General features: G+C 45.4%; 1 protein-coding gene across 18 annotated transcripts in view; it reads left to right on the top strand.

Annotated features, from left to right (window-relative positions):
* LOC108025175 (protein lap4) overlaps positions 1–9,427 on the top strand; it is a 64,969-nt gene extending 55,542 nt beyond the window's left edge. For 10 of the 18 annotated variants that reach the window (XM_050889035.1, XM_050889034.1, XM_050889033.1 and 7 more), the window contains 4 exons: positions 3,117–3,614; positions 4,041–4,176; positions 4,559–4,744; positions 6,565–9,427. In XM_050889035.1, coding sequence (XP_050744992.1) covers positions 3,117–3,614; positions 4,041–4,176; positions 4,559–4,744; positions 6,565–8,217 — 2,473 coding nt within the window. In that variant the 3' untranslated portion in view covers positions 8,218–9,427. Of the gene's footprint in view, positions 1–219; positions 1,618–3,116; positions 3,615–4,040; positions 4,177–4,228; positions 4,533–4,558; positions 4,745–6,564 lie in introns of those variants that run through there. The other 8 variants (XR_007764661.1, XR_007764662.1, XM_050889040.1 and 5 more) reach the window with 8 other exon arrangements.
* Positions 9,428–22,773: the final 13,346 nt, after the last annotated feature.

The raw sequence follows: 22,773 nt of genomic DNA, 5'->3' as shown, positions 1-22,773 counted from the left end.
AATTACAAGCCGTGGAAAAACCAAAGACAGAAGAAAATCCCCGTGGAAAGAAGGGGAATAGCAGAGAACCAAACCAAAAGACAAGGCGGTGGAAATGCTCGGACCCAAGGAAAGCATTGTGTGTTTATTATTTTACAATTAGCTCGACTCTCTGCACCTTTTTAATTGTACACCATCAAAAAAACTCTCTGTTTCTGCTTCTCCCAACCACTTTTGCAGGAATCCACTCGAAGAAATCGAAGCAGTATTTAGAAGTTAAACTAAACTAAGCTCTGACACCCTCACCACGACTTGTGCGAATGTGACACGTTTATTAACCCTAGCTTTAAGTGTAACCTATAAACCATATGTAGTACTATGTATGTAAAGTGTGTATTTCGAACGAGACTTTTTCCGAGCATAAGTTACAGCTACTGAAGCGAGGCAGTAAACCAACTAATCTGCAATATAAAGTCATTTTTATACTACGACACGAAAACTTTTTATGCCCACATACTCGTACTGAAACCCCGCAACATGTTAACCCGTAACGCTGAAATGTGAACTTTATAGAGTGACAACTACAGAGCCACGCCCCCGCACACCCCTGATATGGGATGCCAGGCCGGTGTTAATGCTGTGCCACACTCCCTTTTGCATTTTATTAGCCTAATTATTTCCCTCTTTTCAAATTGCCCAACTTTCCGAACAACAACGACACCGACTGCACTAGTCTGTCTGAGTTGGCTACACTTGAAATTTTTCAGTACACCTCCTGCACACTCACACACCTGCAGCACTTCTAGGACCTTCGCACAGATACTACGCCTGGTGTACGTACTAAACACCCCTTCACACAGATGAACTCCAGTGCCTTGTGTGTTGCTTGCATAATTTATATGCTTTTTGCATTTTTGAAAATGTTTGTTATTAAAAATAATGATTTTTAGAGCAGGACAAGAAGTCTCATTAGTTGCCATGTTCTTTTGCGTACTGTCACCTCTGGCCCCCGGGCACTTTCACCCTTTTAATTGCCGTAGATTAATGTGTGTGGATAAAGTCACGATTTCGCAGTGCGACACGCAGGTATTGTCGGGTTAGTGTCGACTTATAGCCTAGGCGATTGTAATTCCCGGATTACACTGCATTTACCGCGATTGTTATTCGATAATAATACCGAAAGAAACAAAAAACTGAACTAATTTACAGGGACTATAGGTTTTTTATTTTTAAACGTTGAAAAAGTCTAGCCTTTAAAGTTAGCCGTATTCCGAGAACCAGCTTTCAGCAAGGCAAATGTATTCCTAAAGTCTCCAGCTAGTTAAGTTTTACGATAGTCAAGCAACGGTGTTAAAATTTTCGATATATTTTATAAATATTTATATGTTAAAAGAACTGTGAACAAAGGAACCACGTAAATAAGAACTGCTAACAATGTATTAATATTACTACTGACTACGGTTATGGAATCACGAGCATTATATCATTACCATCATTATTATTACAACTATTAATCACCCACATATGTACGTATTTGTCATCGATTGTGCCATACATATTTATGTAACTCTGTTATTTTGCAAACACAAAAGAAGTACAATTTATTAAACTAGAAATAAAGGCGATTGAGTCAAACTAGCTTTATGGCAATTTATTTATTGAACTTCCAAGTTTGCATAATTGTTTATTCGTTAACCCTAACCAGCATTCGAGCCCTCTTCGGTTGTGGTTTTTGCATCATTTATGTAGAGTAACTACCTCTTTTCCCAGTGCCACTTGACTTTATTGGGGGTGTTTTTGATTATTATTCCGGCTTTCATCATTATGAGCGGCCGAGTCGAGCAATTAGCAATTGAGAGATGAAAAACAATCATTTAGAGCCATGAATGGCGGGGGATTGATGGGGCTGAAAAAGAAAGTTTCCATTGGGCATTGCATAAATCTGTCAATTGCAAAAGTTGGGCGAAATACCCGGAGACCGGCTGGGATTACTATTGCAGGAGGCGGCGGTGCGGTCGAGTGCCGGGGCAAAGTTCATTTAAAAGTCGAGAGAGGACAAATGAATGCATAAAAGGAGCCAAAGAAATGAGCAAGAAAAGAATTCCGCCGTAGAATATTATAAGTGCAATTCCCGGGGTCAGGAGATGGAGCAGGGCTACTCCACCTTAGTTGGCCTGGCCCCCTAATGCCGGCAACTGCTCGTCGGCTTCGTGGGGCATGACATTTGCGTAGGTAGCGAGAGTGTTTCAACGAAAAGTTTCGCGCTCTCTCCGTTCGCCAAGGACCCAAGGACCAAGGAGCCCGGCGGCGTTCAAATTGAAAAACATAAATCACTCAAGCAGAAGTTGTAGTAGTAGCAGCAGCAGCAGTAGTGGTAGTAGCCCCGGCTTTGTGTGAATAATTTCGTATTAAAGTTAAATTGAAAGTGTGTAGCAATTTGTTAAAGACAAAAGTCGGTTTGGCAGGCGGGCAATCCGGGTGGCACATGCATAAAAAAGCGATAGAATAGGCCACAAAGTTGAGACGGGGGAAGGGACTCCGGCCAAAATCCCATTGCAAATAGTTCTAAGGCGCTTTATTTTAAAATTAATTTTGCATACCACCCTGCTCCTGGCCTGCGCTGCACATAGTTATGTAGTGGCAGACAGCTCTTGCCAAGTTTTACGACTCCACAGACAGGATCCCCTGCTCCCCTGCTCCTCGGCACGCTAATCTCCTGCTGCCATGTTATTGCACTTGTTGGCAAAGTTTTTCAAAAAGTGATTTTGTCAGGGTTTCGCCGGCTACTGAGCTGCTCCTTTCGGGCTGGCAGCTCCACAGTATGTTTCTTGGTTTTTAATTACAACAAATTCGACTTGTTATGCCACAAAAGTTTTCAGACCCTCGCACAGATTCCAGACTCCAGTTTAGAGGGGGGCGGCACGTACACACAAGTGTGACTAAAAGAAATTAACGTCATTATGTTTTGTAACTGCTCATATCACGTGCTAACCGCATCTCACCGAAACTCCCTTTGGTTTTGACAATCAAATTATTTGATTAATTATGTATATCTATATCTGTGTACTCAACGTGTGTGTTGTTGTTTTACTTTGCACAATTCGAACACGAAAACCAACTCTCAAAAATTATGACAGAACCGCACAAGCACGTCTGGCGCAGACAATGCCACATGCCCCCAGCAAAATACCCAAGCAGCAGCAGAAGAGGAAACCCATTGAGGCGGCGACTCCTGTTGATCCGCCCAAGCCCTCGCTGCTGCCCAAGCCAAAGGTCAAGGTGGTCATTCCACCGGCACTGCAGCAGCGGCTTAAGAAACAGCAGGAGCATCAGCAGCAGCAGCAGGAGCAGCAATCCCAGGCCGAAGAGCCCTCGATTCCGGAGGAGCCACCTCATCAGCAGCCGGATTTGTCAGCCTCCTCCCCGCCCGCCGGGGGCAGTAGGATACCCATAAGAACCCTGAAGGCCGAGCGCCGCGCCCTGGCCCTGGCTGCCCGCCAATCCGGACTCAGTGTGGAGGAGTATCTGCGGCAACTGGAGGCGCAGGATGACCAAGTGACCCCCACTCCGCCCACCACACCCACAACGCCTACTACTCCAACTACGCCCACCGGCAAGAGCCGTTCCATGATTAAGTAAGTTGAAAGCGTGACGGTCAACGAGTTGACATGCGTGCAGGTCCAGATCCAGAGTCCCGAAAACCCCCGAAAAGGTTACAGGTCAAGTGGCGCCCCTAGTGGGCGGGCCAAATGCCACAGACTAGCCCCTTGAACTGTACAGTACACCCACACCCAAAATGCACCCACTCACGCGAGGCAATGCGAGGCAATCTCAATGTTTTCCGTATATGTATTATATCTGTGTATATCTCCACATCTTTGTTTCTAGTTAGCCGGTGTCTGTCCTAGTCACACCCACTTTCTTTTTCTATCTACCCTTCTGTAAATATAGTATCATATATAGTAGTTAGATTTGCTTAAGCTGGAGATTGAGTGTAGAGTTGCCCATAGTTGATAGGTTCTAAGGATAAATGCTAATCTCTTGGTTTTCATCCACTTTAGTGCTGAGAAGCGCGCCTCCTGGCGGGCAGCTCGTCTTCGATCCCTGGAACAGGGGGCCGTGGAGGCCCAGGATGTGATCAAGAACATGCGCAAGATGACCGACGATCTGATCACCCACGAGGCCAAGGCCAGCGAGGTAAGTCCTCCAGAAGGGGTTAAAACCCCACAACTAACCAGCGAACCCATAGCAAACCCGAAAAAACCATATCCATTTAACACACGTGCCCGATGAGCTGGAGGAATGGCCCGAAACTTGCCTGCAAACATAATAAAACCAAAAAAAGAGCAAAAGCTACCTGGTTTGCTTCACTAACTAACCGCCAGATATACTAATACTCGAATGTAACTAATGAACTATGAGGATGGCAGACGAAGTCGAGTTTGGAAGGAGTGTGTGTACCATGAATGCAAATCGGAAACCCCACCCGCTGATTATAATATCTGTACCCCATGCCCTGTAACTGCATCTCTCACCCACTCTATCTATCTTGTTTATTGTCTATCCCCCAACTAACCAGGCCCGGCCGAAAATAGTCTTTCCGAAAATTGCCATAAAGTCGAGCGACGGCCCAGTCATTGTGCGCGAACGCGAGAAAATACTCGATGAGAAGATTGTGCGCCGCACTGAGGAAGTGGCATGCCCCATTACGGGGCGACCTCAACTGCGCACCGTCGAGTACATTGAGAAAATCATCGAGACGGAGGTTAGAGCCAGCAAATCAAATTTCAAATTGAAACCAGCAATTACCGTATTGTACATATATCAATTGGCACCGTTTTGAGTTCCGTTCTGGGCATCACTACTGGCCTATTAGCGTACACCACCCACCTAATTGTATCGGTTCCTGTTCGTCGCCGTGTCCCCTTGTAGTCCGCATTTCCGGTTGCACATTAAGCACATTTTATGCACTCCACCAATCCACCACGCCACCCTAGAAAAAGCACATTCATTGTACAAAAGCATCTCGCGTCTTAATTATTTTATAGAGCTCATCATTTTTATGGTCTGTCAGAGCTGTCTGTCTGCTGCCTGGGTTTCCTTCCTGGGTTCTTGGGTTCCCGGGAAAGTTGAGTAAAACAAATTTTAATATCCTCGAAGCACTCAGAGTGGCCGAGGGGATTTTGTTGACATTTGCCGGGCTTACCAGGCGACCAGGTGCTTCACACCCACGAGGACTCGAAATGGCAGGCTGGCAGGCTCGCAGGATGAAGTGCAGCGCGTAAAAAGGACAATAAGCCACTTTGCCAGCCACCTACGCGAAAAGGTTTTCGCTTTCCAGTCATTGTTTGCCATTTGAGTGTCGCGGTTTTTTATTAAAGGTCGAACCCTCAAAGAGTTTCATTGTCTCTCCTCGTTTTTTAGGGTTTGTTGTTGTCACGTGTCTATAAGGCCATAACGACTCAGTCGACCGTCATTTGGGGCTTGATTCTGGATACAATTTTTAGTATGCAAACGCATTATAATGACGCTCCGCTTTTTTATGGCCCAGTCCATTAAAATTAAAGCAAAAGTTTTGGTTTGTTTGCCATGGGCATGGGCAAGGGTAGGGAGGGGCCAATTTAATGAGTTTCAAAATATATACTTATAAAAGGAATGCAAATAAAAACAAACAAACAAGGCAGGCAAACACGCAAAGCATTTTATGCTCTATTGTTATTCTGCGGGCACGTGTTTTGGCCCGGTTTTCGGGTATTTGGTATTTTGTTTTGCTGCTTTTTCAATTTGCACAACGGAAGGAAGGAAGTGCGCTATCAGAAACAGCAAGACAGAAGACCTTCTAACCGTGGGAACACTGCAACTGCAAAGTGCAAACTGCATCTCATCTCTGGGGACTGCAAGCGAAGCCCTAGCCGTATCTGATTCTGAAGCCGAATCTGTGGTTTCGCTCTGGTAATTCGAGTGCACAAAAAACTTGGGGGCTCCAGGGCAGCGCCACAAGAGAGAAGCAAACTTTGACCCCGTTGCATTGAATTCGCCGCAGGATGTCGCCGGAGCAGGCTCTGTTCTCGGATTGCCTGTCAGCTGCAGTTTAGTTTCGGCTTATCGTCGTCCTGTATAAGCCCCAGCCCAAAAAAGCCCCAATCCCCGAGGCCCCCAGGACTAGATGAAAATGCAGGCAATTTTCCTTTTCAGCCGTTTGTCAATTTGCCTCATATCACGTATACGCCTAGGCTGCCCCTGTGCGTGCTGGCTGCTCAGAATTCGCCCAGCTCGTGATCAGATCAACTGGAACTTTAGGAGTTTTGCACGTCCCTTGAAGCACCCACCACCCATAATTACTTATGTTGACTATACTAACCGTATGCCTTTGGTGTGTAGCTTTCACTATCTGTATATCACGCCTCCATTTCACCCGTCAAGCTGTTCCCCTGCCACCTGGCCGTATAAATTAGCTTTAGAGACACTCATCTGGCTCTCTGGTTGCGGTGGCTGTGCCTGCTCTGCTTTCTTGGCCTTGCTTCCATTAGTAGTTAGTGTGCTGGCAAACCGAATGCACAACGTATCCGCCTCGTCTACACTTAGGTGGAGACCTGCAAGGAGCGCATCATATCCTTGGAGCTGCAGGTGCCCGAAGCCGAGGACGAGGTCAGGCTGGATGACACCCAGCCGCCGCTGGAACTGCAGGCAGATGACTTCCAGGACGAGGAGGATGACGACCAGGAGGATGAGGAAGATGACGATGAAGAGGACTATGAGGATGATGATGATGAGGAGGAGGAGGACACCGCCTCCATAGTCACGGTGCAGGCCAACAATGAGAAGCTGTTCCTGCGCCACGACTCCGATCCCTACGGCCCCTCGTCCATTGAAAGCGTGGCATCCGGCAAGGTGCGCATCAAGCCCACGCCCCTGTCCCTGCACCAGACCCTGGCCAAGGAGACCACCATTGTGGAGGTCCTGAATCCCGTGATTGGAGGCGACGGCAGTGCCCGCACCATCCATGTGAGCGGTGGCCTGCCCTTCGACGAGGACGACGGCTTCGAGCAGGGCGCCATGGCCGTGCTTCGCAGCGAAACTTTCGTCCTGCCGGGAGGCGCCGCCGGCGGTGGCAGGTCTGAGCTGTCATTAAATGCTAAAATGAAAACCGTGCTCGAGGAGCTGCTGGAGAACGAGCGCGTCAAATTGAATTTGCAAAAGAGCCTCGAGGAGGATGAGCACGAGCGCGAGGATGAAGATGAGGATGAGGAGGATGGCAGTGCCTATGGCGACGCGCGGGACGACGAGGAGAGCGCCTACGGCGATGCCATGGACGATGTGGTTGACTTTGGTCGCCCGGCCGCTAATGACCAGGATGATGCCAAGAACGGCAATCAGCAGCTGCTCGAGGAGCTGATTAAGGATAGCAACCGCAACACAATCATTGCCAAACTGGCGGGCCAACTGTCGGACGACGATGAGGAGGACGACGACGAGGAGGAGGAGGAGAGCAGCGACTCCTCCGACGAGGATAGCGAGGATTCCGACGAGGAGGACAATGCCCAGGAGCAGCTGAATGTCACCTATGTGCAGGGCGCCCAGGTGATCGAGAATCTCAATACTTTGGCAACAGGTAGTATGCTGCAAAAGTCGCACACCTATACAACCATCAAGGAGGCCACTGAAGAGGAGGAGAAGGAGGAGGAGGCCAGGGAGGAGAGCACCAAACTGGAGGAGGCACCCACCTGCGGATCTGATACCCTGGCCCAGCTACAGGCCGAGCAACGCGCCCTGGCCGAGATCTCAAAGCAGCTGCGCAAGTCTGTGGAGGATTTGCTCAGCGCCGAAGGCGACACGGTGGTGGAGACCCAAAGGACCTACACTCTGCCCGCTCCCAGCGACAGTGCAGCCGTGGTCACCGTCACCGAGGTGGTCAAGAAGCAGAAGAAGAAGAAGGTGGGTGAGTCTGGCGAGGAGCTGTTCAACCGCCTGCTCAGTGCGGGCGAGTCGGAGCGTCAGATCTTCGACCGGCAGCAGGGCGAGACCATTACGACCACCACGACGACCACAGAGGCTGTGAGCTCCGAGGACAACGAGCCGAGCACCAGTGTGGTGACCACCACGCGGACCGTGTCCAACATTGTGACGAGCGGCATTCCCAGGCCGGAATCCGGCAGGCAGAACAACCGCAGCAGCAGCAGTGGCGGCGGCAACAACAATAACCGCAACAAGAACAAGCGGAAGGGCAAAAAGAAGTAGAGGGACGGAGGATAGAGGATTTCCGGTTAGCAGCTGGAAGGAAATGGGCCAAAGTGTTGAAGTTGCGTAAACGCCGTGTGGTGGGTATGGGTTGGCTATGAGTATATGGCATGTGATCCAAGCGAATCCTGGAGTCCCGATTACACGCACAACCCCTCGCACAGAAACACCGACCCAAAACCATCCACACACAGACAGACATATCAGCGCGTCTGAGGGCTCGCTGTCATCATTTTATATATAACAATCCGCCACTAATTGTATACATATGTAAATTATGTATGTACGATATTCGCATATGTATTGATAATTTTAATTAATTGTGCAAATAACGCGTCCCCAGCATTTACAGCAAGCCCATTTGTTACTAATCATGAGCGTGTACATGCATTTAAACAAAATATTTTCATTGCAAATTAAAAACAAATCGAATCGCGCAATGGTAGATTGCAAGAATTTATCGGTAAATTGTAAATTTAATGTTGTGCAGCAACCACAAAGAAACGACAACCCACACAAATCGCCCATCAGAATTGAATTAATATGAAAGCAGCTCGAGAGCGGGAGAAAAAAATAACAAAAATCTTATTTAATTGAATTAAATAATTTCACTTTGTTTGCATTTAACTATCATTTGCATACACAGCATCTGGTTTTTCTCCCCCCATTTTTTTTCGACCGTTTGGGCCTTGCTTATTTTCCGCAAATTAAATTTACGTTTTATGTTCTAGCACAAAAAGTAGGAGCCTTCGCAGCCGGCGGAAGTATTCGAGATGAGATCCCTTACGAACCATCTATAAACTTTAAGCATTCCCGACTGCCCGCGTTTTTGGGGCATACTCTTCTTAGTTCTTAGCCCTAAGCAAAAAGCAACCATAAACTGAATTCGAAACGAGCGAAAAAGCGAAGAGAGAAGAACAATTAAAATAACCATAACGAATAATAGTAGTTAGCAGTGAGTAAGTGCGTCCAGTTGTAATCCCTAGTTTGTAACACAAGGCATAAGCACAACTATGACAAATGTCCTATGGCGATTGCGATTTCAGTTTCCACTTTTATACAAATGTAAAAATATTTACAAGCAATTTTATGTAATACCTATATGATATCTAGTGTGTAAACTCGTCTTTTTATGAAAAAGGAAAGCGAACCGCTGAACGCAAAACGAATGAAAATAAACAAATTGTATGCATTTTTATTTAAAAAGAAACCAACAAAATGTGTGTTAATTTAATTCGCCAAGAGGGTTTTTGCTTTTTATTTCGCCATTTGAGCCCTATTGTGTGTGGGCGAGGGATTTTGCTTTATGGCATCTGAATGGGGGATTTTTCTGTCATCATTTTCGCCGAGGGCGTGTAATTACGTCAACTCGCTGTGCTGCAAATAATCCATATCTATAAACAGAACCAGTGGCTGCTATTTTTGTGCGGCTTAAAATCCAGTGAAAATACTGCGGGAATGCCTGCTTAGTCTATAAATATGCGCGTCAGGTAAGTTGCTTTGGTAGCCGGTGCACTGGAAAAAAATCCCTTGGGATTATGAGAATGGCTTTAAAAGGGGGACAGAGCGATGTCAGAGGGTCCGCAGGGGATTTAGGTGCTTTTGTCGCAGATGATGATTTTTCTGCCCTCAAAGATGATTTTTCCCGTCCCGCATTTATTTTTGATTTAAGAATAATTTCTTCTTGAAAACCAAGGCGCTCAATTTGCTCGTTTTATATTTTTCCAGAGTGTGTATAAGTATTTTTCCAGTTTTATTTGGATTTTCCTCGTAAGTATGATGTTTTTATTAATGATGTTGTATAAACTAGTTTCCCATTTTATTCGGATTTCAGAATAATTTCTTCTTAAAAAAGGGTAGTAATTGGCTTTCCCCTTTTTCAGAGTGTACATAGGTAATTGACATTTTGATGAGCAAAAAGTGGTGAAATATGGTAAAAGCCTAGAGCCTTTAAGGCCTACCTTATATTTATTCATGCGCCACACAAGTCTCCATTGAACACGGAACATCATACATACATGCTGCTCTGTGACGGAGCGGAAGGAGCTGCCACGCCGTGATGGAAGATACGGCGGAGATATGGGACTATATGGTTCTGCAACCAGGACGCGGATGTACAACAAACGCCTTCCGACGCCTCGCCCGTTGAGGCAGTCAAATGGATAGACAGCTGTCCGATGGGCGTGGCCGTGGAGGCAGTTGCTAATGTGAAAATCGTTAGAACTCGCTCAGTACGCAGAACTTTCCACCGGAATCGTTGGGGATCTCACGTTTCCCTGCTCGCTGCAGCGTGTGCATAATACGATTTGGAGTGCGCAGCATTTGAGATGGATACTTACATCGGCATGCACTTGCGTCAGCATCTTAAATATTTCATGCCCACCAATTGAATTAAGCCCCGCTGACGTAGATGTTGCATGTTGCAAGTGCATGTGCAATGTTGCTGCCGCTGCTGCTGTTGCGCCTGAAGAAGACAAATGAATCCGGCGCCCTTGACCGCCCGCCGCCTTTTTCACGCTCTCCTGGCCGAAATGCATCCATTTGCATTTGCATTTCACCGGCCAGCTTTCCAGCCTTCAAGTGCAGCTAGGCATCAGCAGCACTAATGCAGCCCCGCCGGCGGCAATGCGCATTAATCAAAATCTCATCTTCGTGGGTGGTGGCAGCCACAAACAACCAAACAACCGAAACACCCACGTTGTTGTTGAGCAACGGAAAACAAAAACAGTTTGTCATATTTTAATACACTCCAGTGGTCCGGCAATGCAGTGGCACCAGCAGCAACAGCAGCAGCAACAGCGATGTGCTGTCCTGGCCAAAAATCCAGCCAATTGTCGTCCCCTGTCACATTTAATAGGATTATGCTTGGTTAAACACAAATATCCTTGGACACACACACTCCCCGACTGGGTGCCACATAAATTTACAGCGCTTGCTGCTGGAAATTTTTCACATTACACACATAAATCCTGCAAAGATGGTCGTCGAAACCTCTTGAAAAATGTCCACTGTTTGTTTATACAGCCCTCCGCCCCGCCACATATGCTACATGCGACGAGTGTACCAGGTAAGCTCGTGTGGGCAGGTGAGTAGAAGGAGGTCCTTGCTTTTTGGTCCCAGGTCCTTGGACGCGTGCTCGGCGAGCTATTTGCCGCCGCCCGTAGCTGAGTTATCTGGCAAATAATGGAACGTGCTGTGCAGATGATGCGTTTTCATAAATTTTAAATAAGCACAGCCAGCTGGCGAGCGGGTCTGGGATTCCCTGGGCCGGGCAATCCGGAGGAGCAGCTGCCGAGCCAAGAAGACGACACTCTGTGCCGGTGCATAATATGCCGTTTTATTCGAAAGTTTAGATGCGTTTGCTTAGCGCCCAGCTCTTGAGTTGCCCGATTCATTTATCAAGCACTTTATCAGCGGCAATCGGTGGCAATGCAGGCTCCGACGGACAATAAAATATCCACAGAGGGCGATAATATAATCCTTAAGCCCCCCGAGTTGCACACAGAGAGAATACATTTTAAATCGGTCCATCGATTAAAAAGTTCGGCAATCCAAAAGCTCTTTTAGGCTTCTAATCTTACAGAACATAAATCGTTTTTAGATGCCATTGGAGTTCCTTGAACATTGTAAATGGTTTTCATATTTTATTCAAAGTTAAGCTCCTAGGGATTCTATGAATATCAATCAATGGGAAGCCTAAATCAGAACTCATTTTTCAAAAAATGTGAGTGTATTTACATCTAAATTTCAAATTTAAATAACATTTGGATAAAAGTATTTATTTTAATATTTTGCAGTACGGAGTTAAAAGTAGTTGAGGTTTGTTTAGTGTAATATTATAGATACATTTGGAAGCTTTTCTAGCTTGCCCTAGCATAAGTAGATAATAAATCAGAAGCAAAGCATGCTTAAAGTATCTGTGAGCTACTATGGTAAGCAGAACAATCTTCAACTAGAAATGTTTTTACATCTCTGGAGTAAAGTACCCAAAAAACCTTTTAGGGTTTGTGTGAGTGCAAGCGCGTTAAATACCTGAGTACACCAAATAACCCGGAGGTAACAAAAAAGGCAAGGTGGTTACATAAAACCCAGGTTGTTATGCTTTTTTGTCCGAGTGTGTCAAGTTGATCCAGCAGTGAGTTACTCTCCATGAAAGGTCCTTCGCAGGAGGGACAATGAGCGGATAGCTTGCAGATGGGCTGACGGCCTGATGGGTTGATGGGCTTTGTCTGGCCCATAAAAATGCATGGCCCGCATTGCAATTTTGATTGCGCCGCCCCTCGGCCGTTGGGAACTTGTTGTTGCTCCCTTCAGCCTGTTGCTGTTCGGAAAAGCGGGAAATGGAAAACGCTGGCCAGTGCGCAGGCGCTGGAAGGAGGGCCCAAACTGTTGCAGTTGCGAGCACGAAAACATTGCCCCTTCGAGGGCCGTTTTATCCGCAGCTGCTGCTGCCGCTGATGCCACCTTATCCAGAGGCAGCCTAAGCCCTATAATAGTTGTTTGCGTGGGGCAGGTCCCCAAAGGGACATTCGACACTCGTTTCGGGTAGCTCTTCGTCTTCGGCGCCGCCTGGAAGCCTATGCAAAGTTCGCTTTTTGTTTCTTGGCAGCCTGGAATGTGGGTATTTGTGCTGGCTTTGGCCAACTCCACTCCACCGCCCCCGTTCCGCAAAAAACCACCAAGACCCTCAGGCCCCACCATCTCCCACCCATATTTTTTTCACTTTTTGCCTGTCCTGCCCCGTTGTTCCTCTTTTTCGCACCACTGCGGCAGCGGCTGCTTTGCAATTGCAATTTTCAAGGATATGCTTGAAACAGATTTATATGGCGGGCTCAGTACGTGCGGAATTTATTAATGCCGCCCCGGAGGAGCTTTGCCTCTTCGCATTTCTTTCGCCATCATTAGCTGGAGCAACAATACCAAATGTTACGTAAGTTGAGTGAACGGGGCACATCGAAGTTCGCACATTAATAATGAGCTGTGTGCGAAATTTGAATCGTGTGTTTGTGCTGCATTTTCTATCACAAGATTTCCGACATTTGCCTCGGAGGAAGGCAAATGGAAACAGACACCGGGGTTTGTTTGTTAGCCCCACCTGCCCCGCGAATTTTGTCTCCCTCCTTACTACACGCAGCAAAAACTAAGGTCAGTTTGATATTACCATGGTAAAATGGTATTATTCGTGTTTGGGTAATGTTAAATTGATAATGACCAAAATTAGGCTTAATTTTTCATCGAAAAAAAATCAGTATTTAGGTCGAAACAACAAAAGTAATTGTCCAAAAATGGAGTGTCATACCTTGCTGAACTCGCAATAAAATTTCCAATCAATTGGCATTCCCACCTAAATTTTTTTTATTTTGACCCATTTTCTCAAAATAAGACGGTGCTACCCCTTGTAAAAAAGTGAAAATTTGAGAAAATCTAAAGTTTACAAAATCAGGGGGACAATAATTGCGATCAATTATTTACCTTGTTAGCTGTCGAAAACAGTGCGTTTTTAGGTGTCGCACATTTTTTGACCAAGTTACACCTAAAAAGGTCAAAGGAAAATACCGATTTTGCCAAAAACCTGTAGTCTAATATTCGACACAAAAAAAACAGTGTTTTTGGCGAAACAACAAAAGTAGTGGTCCAAAACTGGAATGCCATACCTTGCTGAACTCGCAATAAAATTTCCAACAAATTGGCGTTCACAGCTAAAAATTTTATATTTTGACCCATTTTCGCAAAAAAAGACGGTGTTACCCCTTGTAAAAAAAGTGAAAATTTGACAAAATTTAAAGTTTACAAAATCAGGGGGAAAATGATTGCAATCAATTATCTAGCTTGTTACCTGTTGAAAACAGTGCGTTTTTTAGGTGTCGCACATTTTTTGACCAAGTTACACCTAAAAAGGTCGAAGGAAAATATCGATTTTGCCAAACATCTAAGGTCTTAATATTCGACCAAAAAAAAAATCAGTGTTTTTGGCGAAACAACAAAAGAAGTGGTCCAAAATTGGAATGCCATACCTTGCTGAACTCGCAGTAAAATTTCCAACAAATTGACGTTCACAGCTAAAAATTTTATATTTTGACCCATTTTCACAAAAAAAAGACAGTGTTACCCCTTGTAAAAAAAGTGAAAATTTGCCAAAATTTAGAGTTTACAGAATCAGGCAGAAAACATTTGCGATCAATTATCTAGCTTGTTAGCTGTTCAAAACAGTGCGTTTTTTAGGTATTGCACATTTTTTGACCAAGTTACACCTAAAAAGGTCAAAGGAAAATACCGATTTTGCGAAAAACCTATAGTCTTTATATTCGACCCTAAAAAATCAGTATAATTCGCGAAACAAGAAAAGTAATAGTCCAAAACTGGAATGTCATACCTTGCTGAACTCGCAATAAAATTTCCAACAAATTGACGTTCACAGCTAAAAATTGTATACTTTGACCCATTTTCGCAAAAAAAGACGGTGCTAAAGAAAATGTAAAAATTTGCTGAATTTTTTAGTTTTTAGAATCAGCTGGAAAATGATTCCTTTCGATTCTCTAGCTTGTTAATTGTCCAAAACTGTGCCTTCTTTAGGTGTCGCATCATTTTTACCAAGTTACACAAGAAAAGGTCAAAGAAAAAAAGGTTTTTTGGCCAAAAATAGGATAGCACTGATTTTTATCATTTCTGATTTAATTTCTTATTCATTTTACTATCAGTGTAGGAACGAGGTGGTGTGGCAGTTGATGGGCCCGCTTTCCGGGGAATCTGAACGGCGCTCACGTACGCGCATTAACGAACTTCGGTGCTTAAAGTGCAGTCGAAAGGCAAACAGAAAGGCAGCAATAACAACGGATCCCCCAGCTCGTGGCGCCCGCAAAAGTTTATCCGTGTTTGTGCAGTTGGCAAGGGAACCCCAAACACCAGAGCCCCGTGATAATGAGGTGCTGTTCCGCGAGGAAGGTGAAGGCTAGTGACCATGGCTTAGCATAATTTATTCCCCAGAAGTTGCCGCATTCTTCGATTTCAACTGCTCGGCTATCCCTTATCCCTGAGCTATTTTACTGCTGGCTCTGCCCATTAAGTTGCCTCAATTCATTTTCCATCCAGCTCAACGGCCGTTAATTAATTTCCATACATGCCGCGCACATGGTTAAGATAGTCGCAGGAGGCATCCTTGCCATCCTGGCACTTCATCAACGACGATGCAGGCGGGGAAAAATCTGTTAAATTGGATGGTTTCAAGCGGGCAATCCCAATCTCCGGCCAGCTCCCCCACCCATTCTCAATTTGCATACATTTTGATTGTGATTATCCCGGGCCACTGATTTAAATACGGACGGATAAGGACGTGGCTGGTTGGAGGCGTCGGAGCGGCCAAAGAGGACGACGCCTCGGCTGCATGTGGCAGATGGACCGCTTCCCCAGCTCATTAATAAACACGGTGTCCTGGGCAACAGTAACAACTGCATACGCGCCGGCAAACGCAATTCCGCGGCTTGTCCACCGCCTTTCCTGACAATCCCCCCGATCCTCCGCCGCCGACGACGATGATGAGCTTGTGGTCGGTGGGACCATTTCAGGCCCATTGTTTTCCATCGGTTAATGTCCAGCCGGCTTTTAAATCGAGTGAATAAAGCCTATATGTATCGCTGGACAGATACTATGCGTACATATTTTTAAATTCCATTTTAATTAAAATAACATTAACCGAGTGTGAATCGAACACATGTACTGGCTGCCAGCGAAATGCACTTACTTTCCTGATGGGCCAGTGCAATTATTGGGCGCTTTTAAGCATTCAGTTATGCGGACTATTTAGCAACTGAGTTTAATCGACTGATTCATTACTGCTTCGGAAATAAAGTTAATGATGTGGAAGATGACGGAAGTTAAAGGTATTTATGAGGTTTTGGTATTTAAGGTTTTTATTATAACGCAATATATATGATTTTCTAGAAATAAATACAAATTATACATATATTTCTTTGAATCTTTGGAGAATAATACTACACGTTTTTAATTATCAAACATTTGTTTATAAAAAAATATATTTATGGTTCCAAAATAAAATAAAATATGGAATTATATAACCTTTTAAAAAAGTCTCCTTTAAGCAAAATATTGTGTTTTGTATTATTATTTAACTAAGTTTTTGGCCATCCCTGTATAAGTTATAGGTACTCGCTTGATTTTAGCACTGTAATATCTATTTTTGTCCTAAAAATCCCCCATTTTTCCTCTTTGTGTAGCCTAGAAAGCAGTGGGGAATGGAAATTCGCTGATTGCCATTACATCGGTAAGGCCATCCTGGCGTTCGGAGTCCTTGTGCTCAGCGCCAGAAAAATGAACCCGCGATGGAGGTCCGATAGCCCGCTGCTTTCATTCCTCGTCAGAGCAGTCAGAGTAGTCAGCTCGGCAGCTCGGCGGATTTCAGCTGAGTTTGCTGTCTGTTTCAGCCGCAGCAGAAGCTGCAACTTAGCTGCACTCAACATTAGTTTGTTATCAACGCTCGATTGCTGCGGAAAATTGAAAAATATTGTCGCTGCAGGATAAAGGACGCAGGATCCAGCGCGGAGCTGCAGCTGCTGTTTCATCATCGCCTCCTGCGGCTCCGCCAACCTCCAAGCTAATGATGGATTGCGCCGAAAGTGTCTTAAGCTCACGCGCGCGCACTCCTCAAATAAAAGTTTCCAAATGTCGCCTATGCAGGCGCAAAAAGACCATATGCTCTAAACCGAAAAACCCAGAGACCCCAAGACCTCTGCGTCCGCCCCCCATAAAAACTTTGCTTTTGATTTTGCATGAGCAGCAGCATCGTCGCCGTCGCCGTCGTTGTCTCCCTAAAACTATTTGGTTTTTAGCTGTGCGGGCTCTGTGCCGGCTGATAAAGCGCACCCATTTCTGCCTTTAAGTGCACTTTAGTTGCGGAATTTGTGCCTGGCAAAATAAATCATCTTGATCGAGTGAGCGAGCACAGCAAGTCCGCTTGAATATTAAAGCGAGTGTTTTAAAATCGAATTTAAGCGATGAATTTCCGCTGCAGCAGCTGCTGCAGACAGATAAAAGAGCCAAAGTGAAAAATCGTTCAATATTTTTGCTGGCGAAACCCTTTGGCAGAAATGCGGCAGCTTGAAAGCACTTTATGTATGCATTTTATGCATTTTATTTACCCTCCAGCGCTGGTCGAGGTAATTGAAGTTGTCAAGTATATGAATGGACGCCTGGAGATATTGGGCTGACAAAACAAGACATTCAAATTTGTTAATTAATTTTCTCGTTATGGCAGGTGAAATGTGCAACTTGTTGCGCCGGCCAATGTGGTCAATGCCAACTGTTGCAGCAGGGGCCCAAGCGACAGGAAGCAGCCGGAACGACTCTATAAATGCAGGCCCCCCTTCCCAGCGCCTCTGCCCCATAAAAGTCAAGTGCATGCCTCTCGCTGGCAGCGTTCCAAAATGGCGAAGATGGAACGGGAATGTGGCAATGGCGAACGGAAACGGAAGCGCGCAAAAAAATTACGACTGCAGAATGGCGATGGAAATGGCTGAGGGAGGGGGCTGCGGCAGGAGGCGGCAGAACCAAGAACGACTAAGTGGCAAAACATGAACAAAAACTTTGTCCGTCCTGCGGCCGCCGACAAGTTGAAACTAATGACAATTTTGTTGTAATTAGTTGCGGCTTTGCCGTAGACCAGCAAATGCGACAGCGCCAACAAATAAGTTGTCAGCGGACTTAAGTTAAGCAATTTGGCTGGCAAATCTTTTAGCTCAAATTTGTCGGAAATGAGATTCATTTGTTTCCCCTGTTTGAGGAGTGGGAATCAGGATTACGCCCCGCCCACACAAGGCCAGATATTTCAAGGGGTGTCGCACCCGGGCAGCTTGGCTTTTAATTATTTAAAATTGCAGGACTGCAGCTGCTGCTGACGTGTCCTGCGGGAGGATATGTGCCAGGTACACACACCCAGCCCACACACAGGGCACCGCAAAATATTCGCAACACCATGCGAGCTGACTTAGCACTTTTTCCGGGCGACAGTCAGGGGGGCGGCTAAAAATTGCATTTCATAAATTCTGGCAATTAGGAGCTGTCCGAAAAAGGGGCGGGTTTCACCCTTTTCGGGTATTACCAAGTTGCGCAAGGACACCCGATGCCAGAAATGCTGCAGGCAGGCATCCTGCCCCAAATGACCCACTCTGAATTGTAAATTCAATCCATAGCAAACGCATTCGGATGTGCCAGCATTTTCGCACCGTAAATACGCACATTGTAAATTTTATCGAGCGCATTGTGAGGGTGAATTGGGTGGTTGAAACAATTGAACTGCCGGGCGGTGGAAATCTTTATGTGCCGCGCAGCGTCTTTATTTTATGCACCGCAACAGCAAGGAGTGCGAATTGTGCGGGCGCAAGGCGAAGGCCCTCCTTTGAGCAGCGACTCCTGATTTCATTTATTTGCTCTGGAGCCCACAGAGGGGGCATATACATGGCCGATGTGCGACATACAGGTCCTTGGGGCGGGCCAACTGTCATCGCAAATTGATGATGTGCGGCGAGGGCCTGTGAAATATTGGCCCAAATACTGCAAACTGACATTCGAAGGGGCGAGGTCCGTCCGATTCCACTGCGGTCACTCACTCGGTGTCTAATCAACATTTAATTGTTGTTGCTCCCCCGGCATCTCTGACTTTTGTGGCCCACGCACATGTATAAAATCTATATAAATTCAAGAGTGAATACATTCCACAGTGGGTGTGGTCAACGGGGGCCGTCATTTGCATATCATAAAAATTCATGCCGTAGCTTTTTTGTTTACTTTTTAAATTGAGCAACCGCAAAGTTTTGCATTGCATTAAGAGCAGCAAGTGGCATTCATACTCTCCGGCTCCAGTGCTCGTGCCACATCCACGTATCCGTGCTCGAACCCGCACAGGGATTCGCATTCGGACTCAGATTCGTTGTGGCAGTGCACTGGGAAAATTAATGGAGAAATTCTGGCAAAGAAAAATATATTAAGATATCTGGAAAATATTGGCATAAATCTTATAAATTTCATAAAAAATGCTATTTAAAATAGTGAAAAATCTAGAACATTTTTATTAGATGCGGCTTCTGTAAAAAATATACAATATTTTAATACCTTATAACATCTTCATCGATAAAAAATATTTAAAATAAATATATTTTTTATTTATATATGTTAAATATTTATAAGCCCGAATAAAGTTGATTAAAGAAATAATTAAAAATCATAAAATTATCCGGCTTATTATATTTTCCATAACAAATGGCGTGTGTTTTTAATCCCTGCTCAGTGTTTCAGGTATAAATCCAAACGAGTTTGAATTGACAAATTTTTATTAACATCACAATGCTACTCTTTATGTTTACGACCATTGTGTATCGATCAAATATCAATATGACATTTATGCACTGCCGAGGAGGAGGCGAATTCGTGAATATTCACGAGTTCGCAGAGGCATGCAAATTTCCGTTGATGTTTTAAGATGGGGCGGCATATCGTTTTTTGCCGTGTGGCAGTTTCGCTACAATATTTTTGAGAGCACTTTGCTTCGATTTTCCGACTCCTCCGCACTGTATAGTCCTGCCCGGCGAGTCCTTTGGCCGAGGCGAGTCCTTCTGCTGCTGCTGCTGTGTCTCACAATGTGCTGGCCATGTCTGCATATAAATTACGCCGGCTTGTAGTTGTAATTTCTCTTCACGTCTCAGTTTGTCTTGTTCGGCCCGGCACGCACATAAAATACATCAATGTGTCTGTGTAACCGGAGCGGAGGAGTGGAGCAGTACAGAAGTGGGGCAGTGGAGTCGGGACATTGCGAGTCCTTCAGCTGGCAGGCCCCACTGTGCAGTCTCCACTTGCAGTTTTGATTTAGTGCCTCTTACGGCCAGCTCGTAGTTGGCTTTTTCACTTTTGCTGCGCAACTTTAAGCCACCGAGGACTTGAATTTCACGTCAGACTGAACTTAATGATACCTTTCGTGTTTTTGTTTTTCGTTTCCGCCCTTTTTTGCCTGGCAGGACACTGGACACTACACACTGCTCGCAGGACAATGACATCCACTCACCCGAGTGCCCTTTCATTGGAACGTTGAAATACTGTTTATTTACCCAATTAACGATAATTGCTTGGATCAATAAATTTATATTTGCCCAAGGAACGAACGAAAACCACACATAGACCGTTAAAGTGAAGTGAATTGTTGTCTGAATCGCAGCCCAGCAATGGCAATGTGTCATTATTTCTCCCCGAGGTGCCCGGTACTAGAGCTACTGCGACATTAATCATGTTTATGTCTGGAATGCTCTAGATGGTCGTCGCCTGTCTGCGCATTAATAAAGTCATTACCATGTGCCAATCTCGGGGAGACTTTGCTTATCGGTCCGCCGCCCCCGCGACCAGAAGAGACCCATCAAAGCCAAATGACATCCATTTTGGTACAATCACAGCTGCAATTCCTGTGATTCCGGGGAGCTGGTAATAAATTTCGCTGCGTTTATCTGGCGGTTGACAAGCGGAAGCGCCTACAAGCAGGCAACACTTTTTTAACTGCTTATTAAACTCGCGCCGCCGTTAGAGTCACGTAGAGTGGGCATGGGCTCGAATCCACTCCAACCGCTTTAAGCTTAAGTGGCAATTTTACAAAATAGCAGAGCGTAAAACAAATTTCTTTTATGTACTCGCAAATTGCTAGCCAAACTTTTCATATAAATAAATATAAAGGCGAACAAAGCGAGCGAACAGTGCGCGAACAAAATACGAAATACAGAATACAAAATACAGAATGCCATCCAGGAGGCCACACTCTCCGCTCATAACAAGTGTCAATGGTGGGGCGGACACTATAAACATAAAAACGTCTTGCCGCACAAAAATTTCTTTCAAAACTTTGCGAGGCGTGGCGAAATCGTGGGGCGTGTTCGGGAGCCTGCTCATTGTTGTTATTATTGTTGCCACCGCCGTTGTTACTGTGGTTGCACACAGAAAAACAAAATAGTTCCAAGGAATACTTTTCAAAACTGAGAAAAAGTACGCTTAAGCCTATTAGCCACTGCGAATGGTTCTAAAGAATTCGCTGGAGTTTTCAAAGCAATTAAAAGGGCACCTAAAAGTATGCTGCCAAAAAGGTGTGTTAATTTTTTGGTAGTAAATCGTTTGAAAAATTAGGCAGAAGAGATTTCAAACCACCTAGAAGCATGCTTTTAAAAATAAATCAAATAAATGGGAAGGCAAAAACTTTGGTAAAGAACACATTTTCCCTTCTTTTTTCTTTAATTTGGGTTACGATTTTTCTCTCAGTGCGGTGCTTCTGGGTCGCTTAACGGCAATTGAATGCCGGGCTAAGTGGCAATGTGTGCGAAGGCGTTTTGCTTTCGCAATTTGCAATAACCAAAGCATGGCCATAAAAATATAGTTGCCATCCCGAAAATCGACAGAGATGGTAAGAAAAAGACGAAGAGAGGGACGGCTGGAGTGGACCTAGAGCGAGATGGCAGAACAATGAGTTTTTGATTACTTTGAAATTTCTTATTTGCCTTTCAGTAAGCCTCTCGAAAAAAATTCTCGCCTCGTTACTGTGCAAATATTGATAAGCGTCAGTCACGGCCTGCTGTTGGCCAAACCGGAATCCCCAAACCCCAAGCCCAGAATCCCCTATTCGAAATCCAAAATGCGACACCTTCCCATCAGCCCGGCCATCCTGGCACTTTTATTTGTTTCGCAATCAGACTGCCAAGTGACATTCGGCGGCTTACTGCCAGCCAGATTAGGCCTAGCTGGAAACCATTTTGGGAATCCAGCAAATGGAACGAAAACAGAGTTGATTTCTGGACAAAATCCCCTGGCCTGGCCCTCGATACAGGAAGGATAATTAAATAGTTACGCTTGGTCCTGGCCAAAGAACAAGCCAACAACGCCAGCGAAATTGACAGGCGTTGGCCAAATTGGAGAATTTCTGCGTGTAATAAATTTGAAACGTGACGCGCGCGGTGGAAGCCAAAACAACTGCTACCTTTCCCGGGGCTTATTGATGGGGCACACCTATCCCTATGCCAATTCCCATCCACATCCGTGGTATGCATGTCAGCGGGTCTGATAGATCTGTCACCTGCTCACCTGCTCAGTGTTTGTCAAACATGATAACCTTGGCTTATAATTTATGAAATTTCCAATAATAAGCCTGACCAAGTTCATAAATTACGCCGGCTAAGCTGGAGGCTCTTTTAAGGATGTTTCATCGAAGCATCTAGGAGCACGTGCAACTAGTTTGCTGATTGATTAAACCACGCAACGCCGTCTTGAAGGGCCGGCGAGTGCACACAAGGCGAAGGGACGTTCCAGGAATTGTTATTAGATCGTTTGCTACTTCTTTCGAGAAGTTGGTTTTGGTGCGTAGGAAAAGCTGCTGCCGATGCTGATCTGACGTGGACGGCACACGTGCTAAAGTCACTTTTAACGGAGCAACGCGGCATCACTTAACGCGCTCGCCGGGCCTCGTAACCCCTGACCCCTGCCGTTTCCCGAGACCATGCCCATTGACTCGGACGTGACAAGTGC

The sequence above is a fragment of the Drosophila biarmipes genome, chromosome 3R (assembly GCF_025231255.1).
Source record: "Drosophila biarmipes strain raj3 chromosome 3R, RU_DBia_V1.1, whole genome shotgun sequence".
Taxonomy (NCBI): domain Eukaryota; kingdom Metazoa; phylum Arthropoda; class Insecta; order Diptera; family Drosophilidae; genus Drosophila; species Drosophila biarmipes.
Note: the sequence above shows the minus strand (reverse complement) of the source record. Positions and strands in the feature narration are given on the sequence as shown.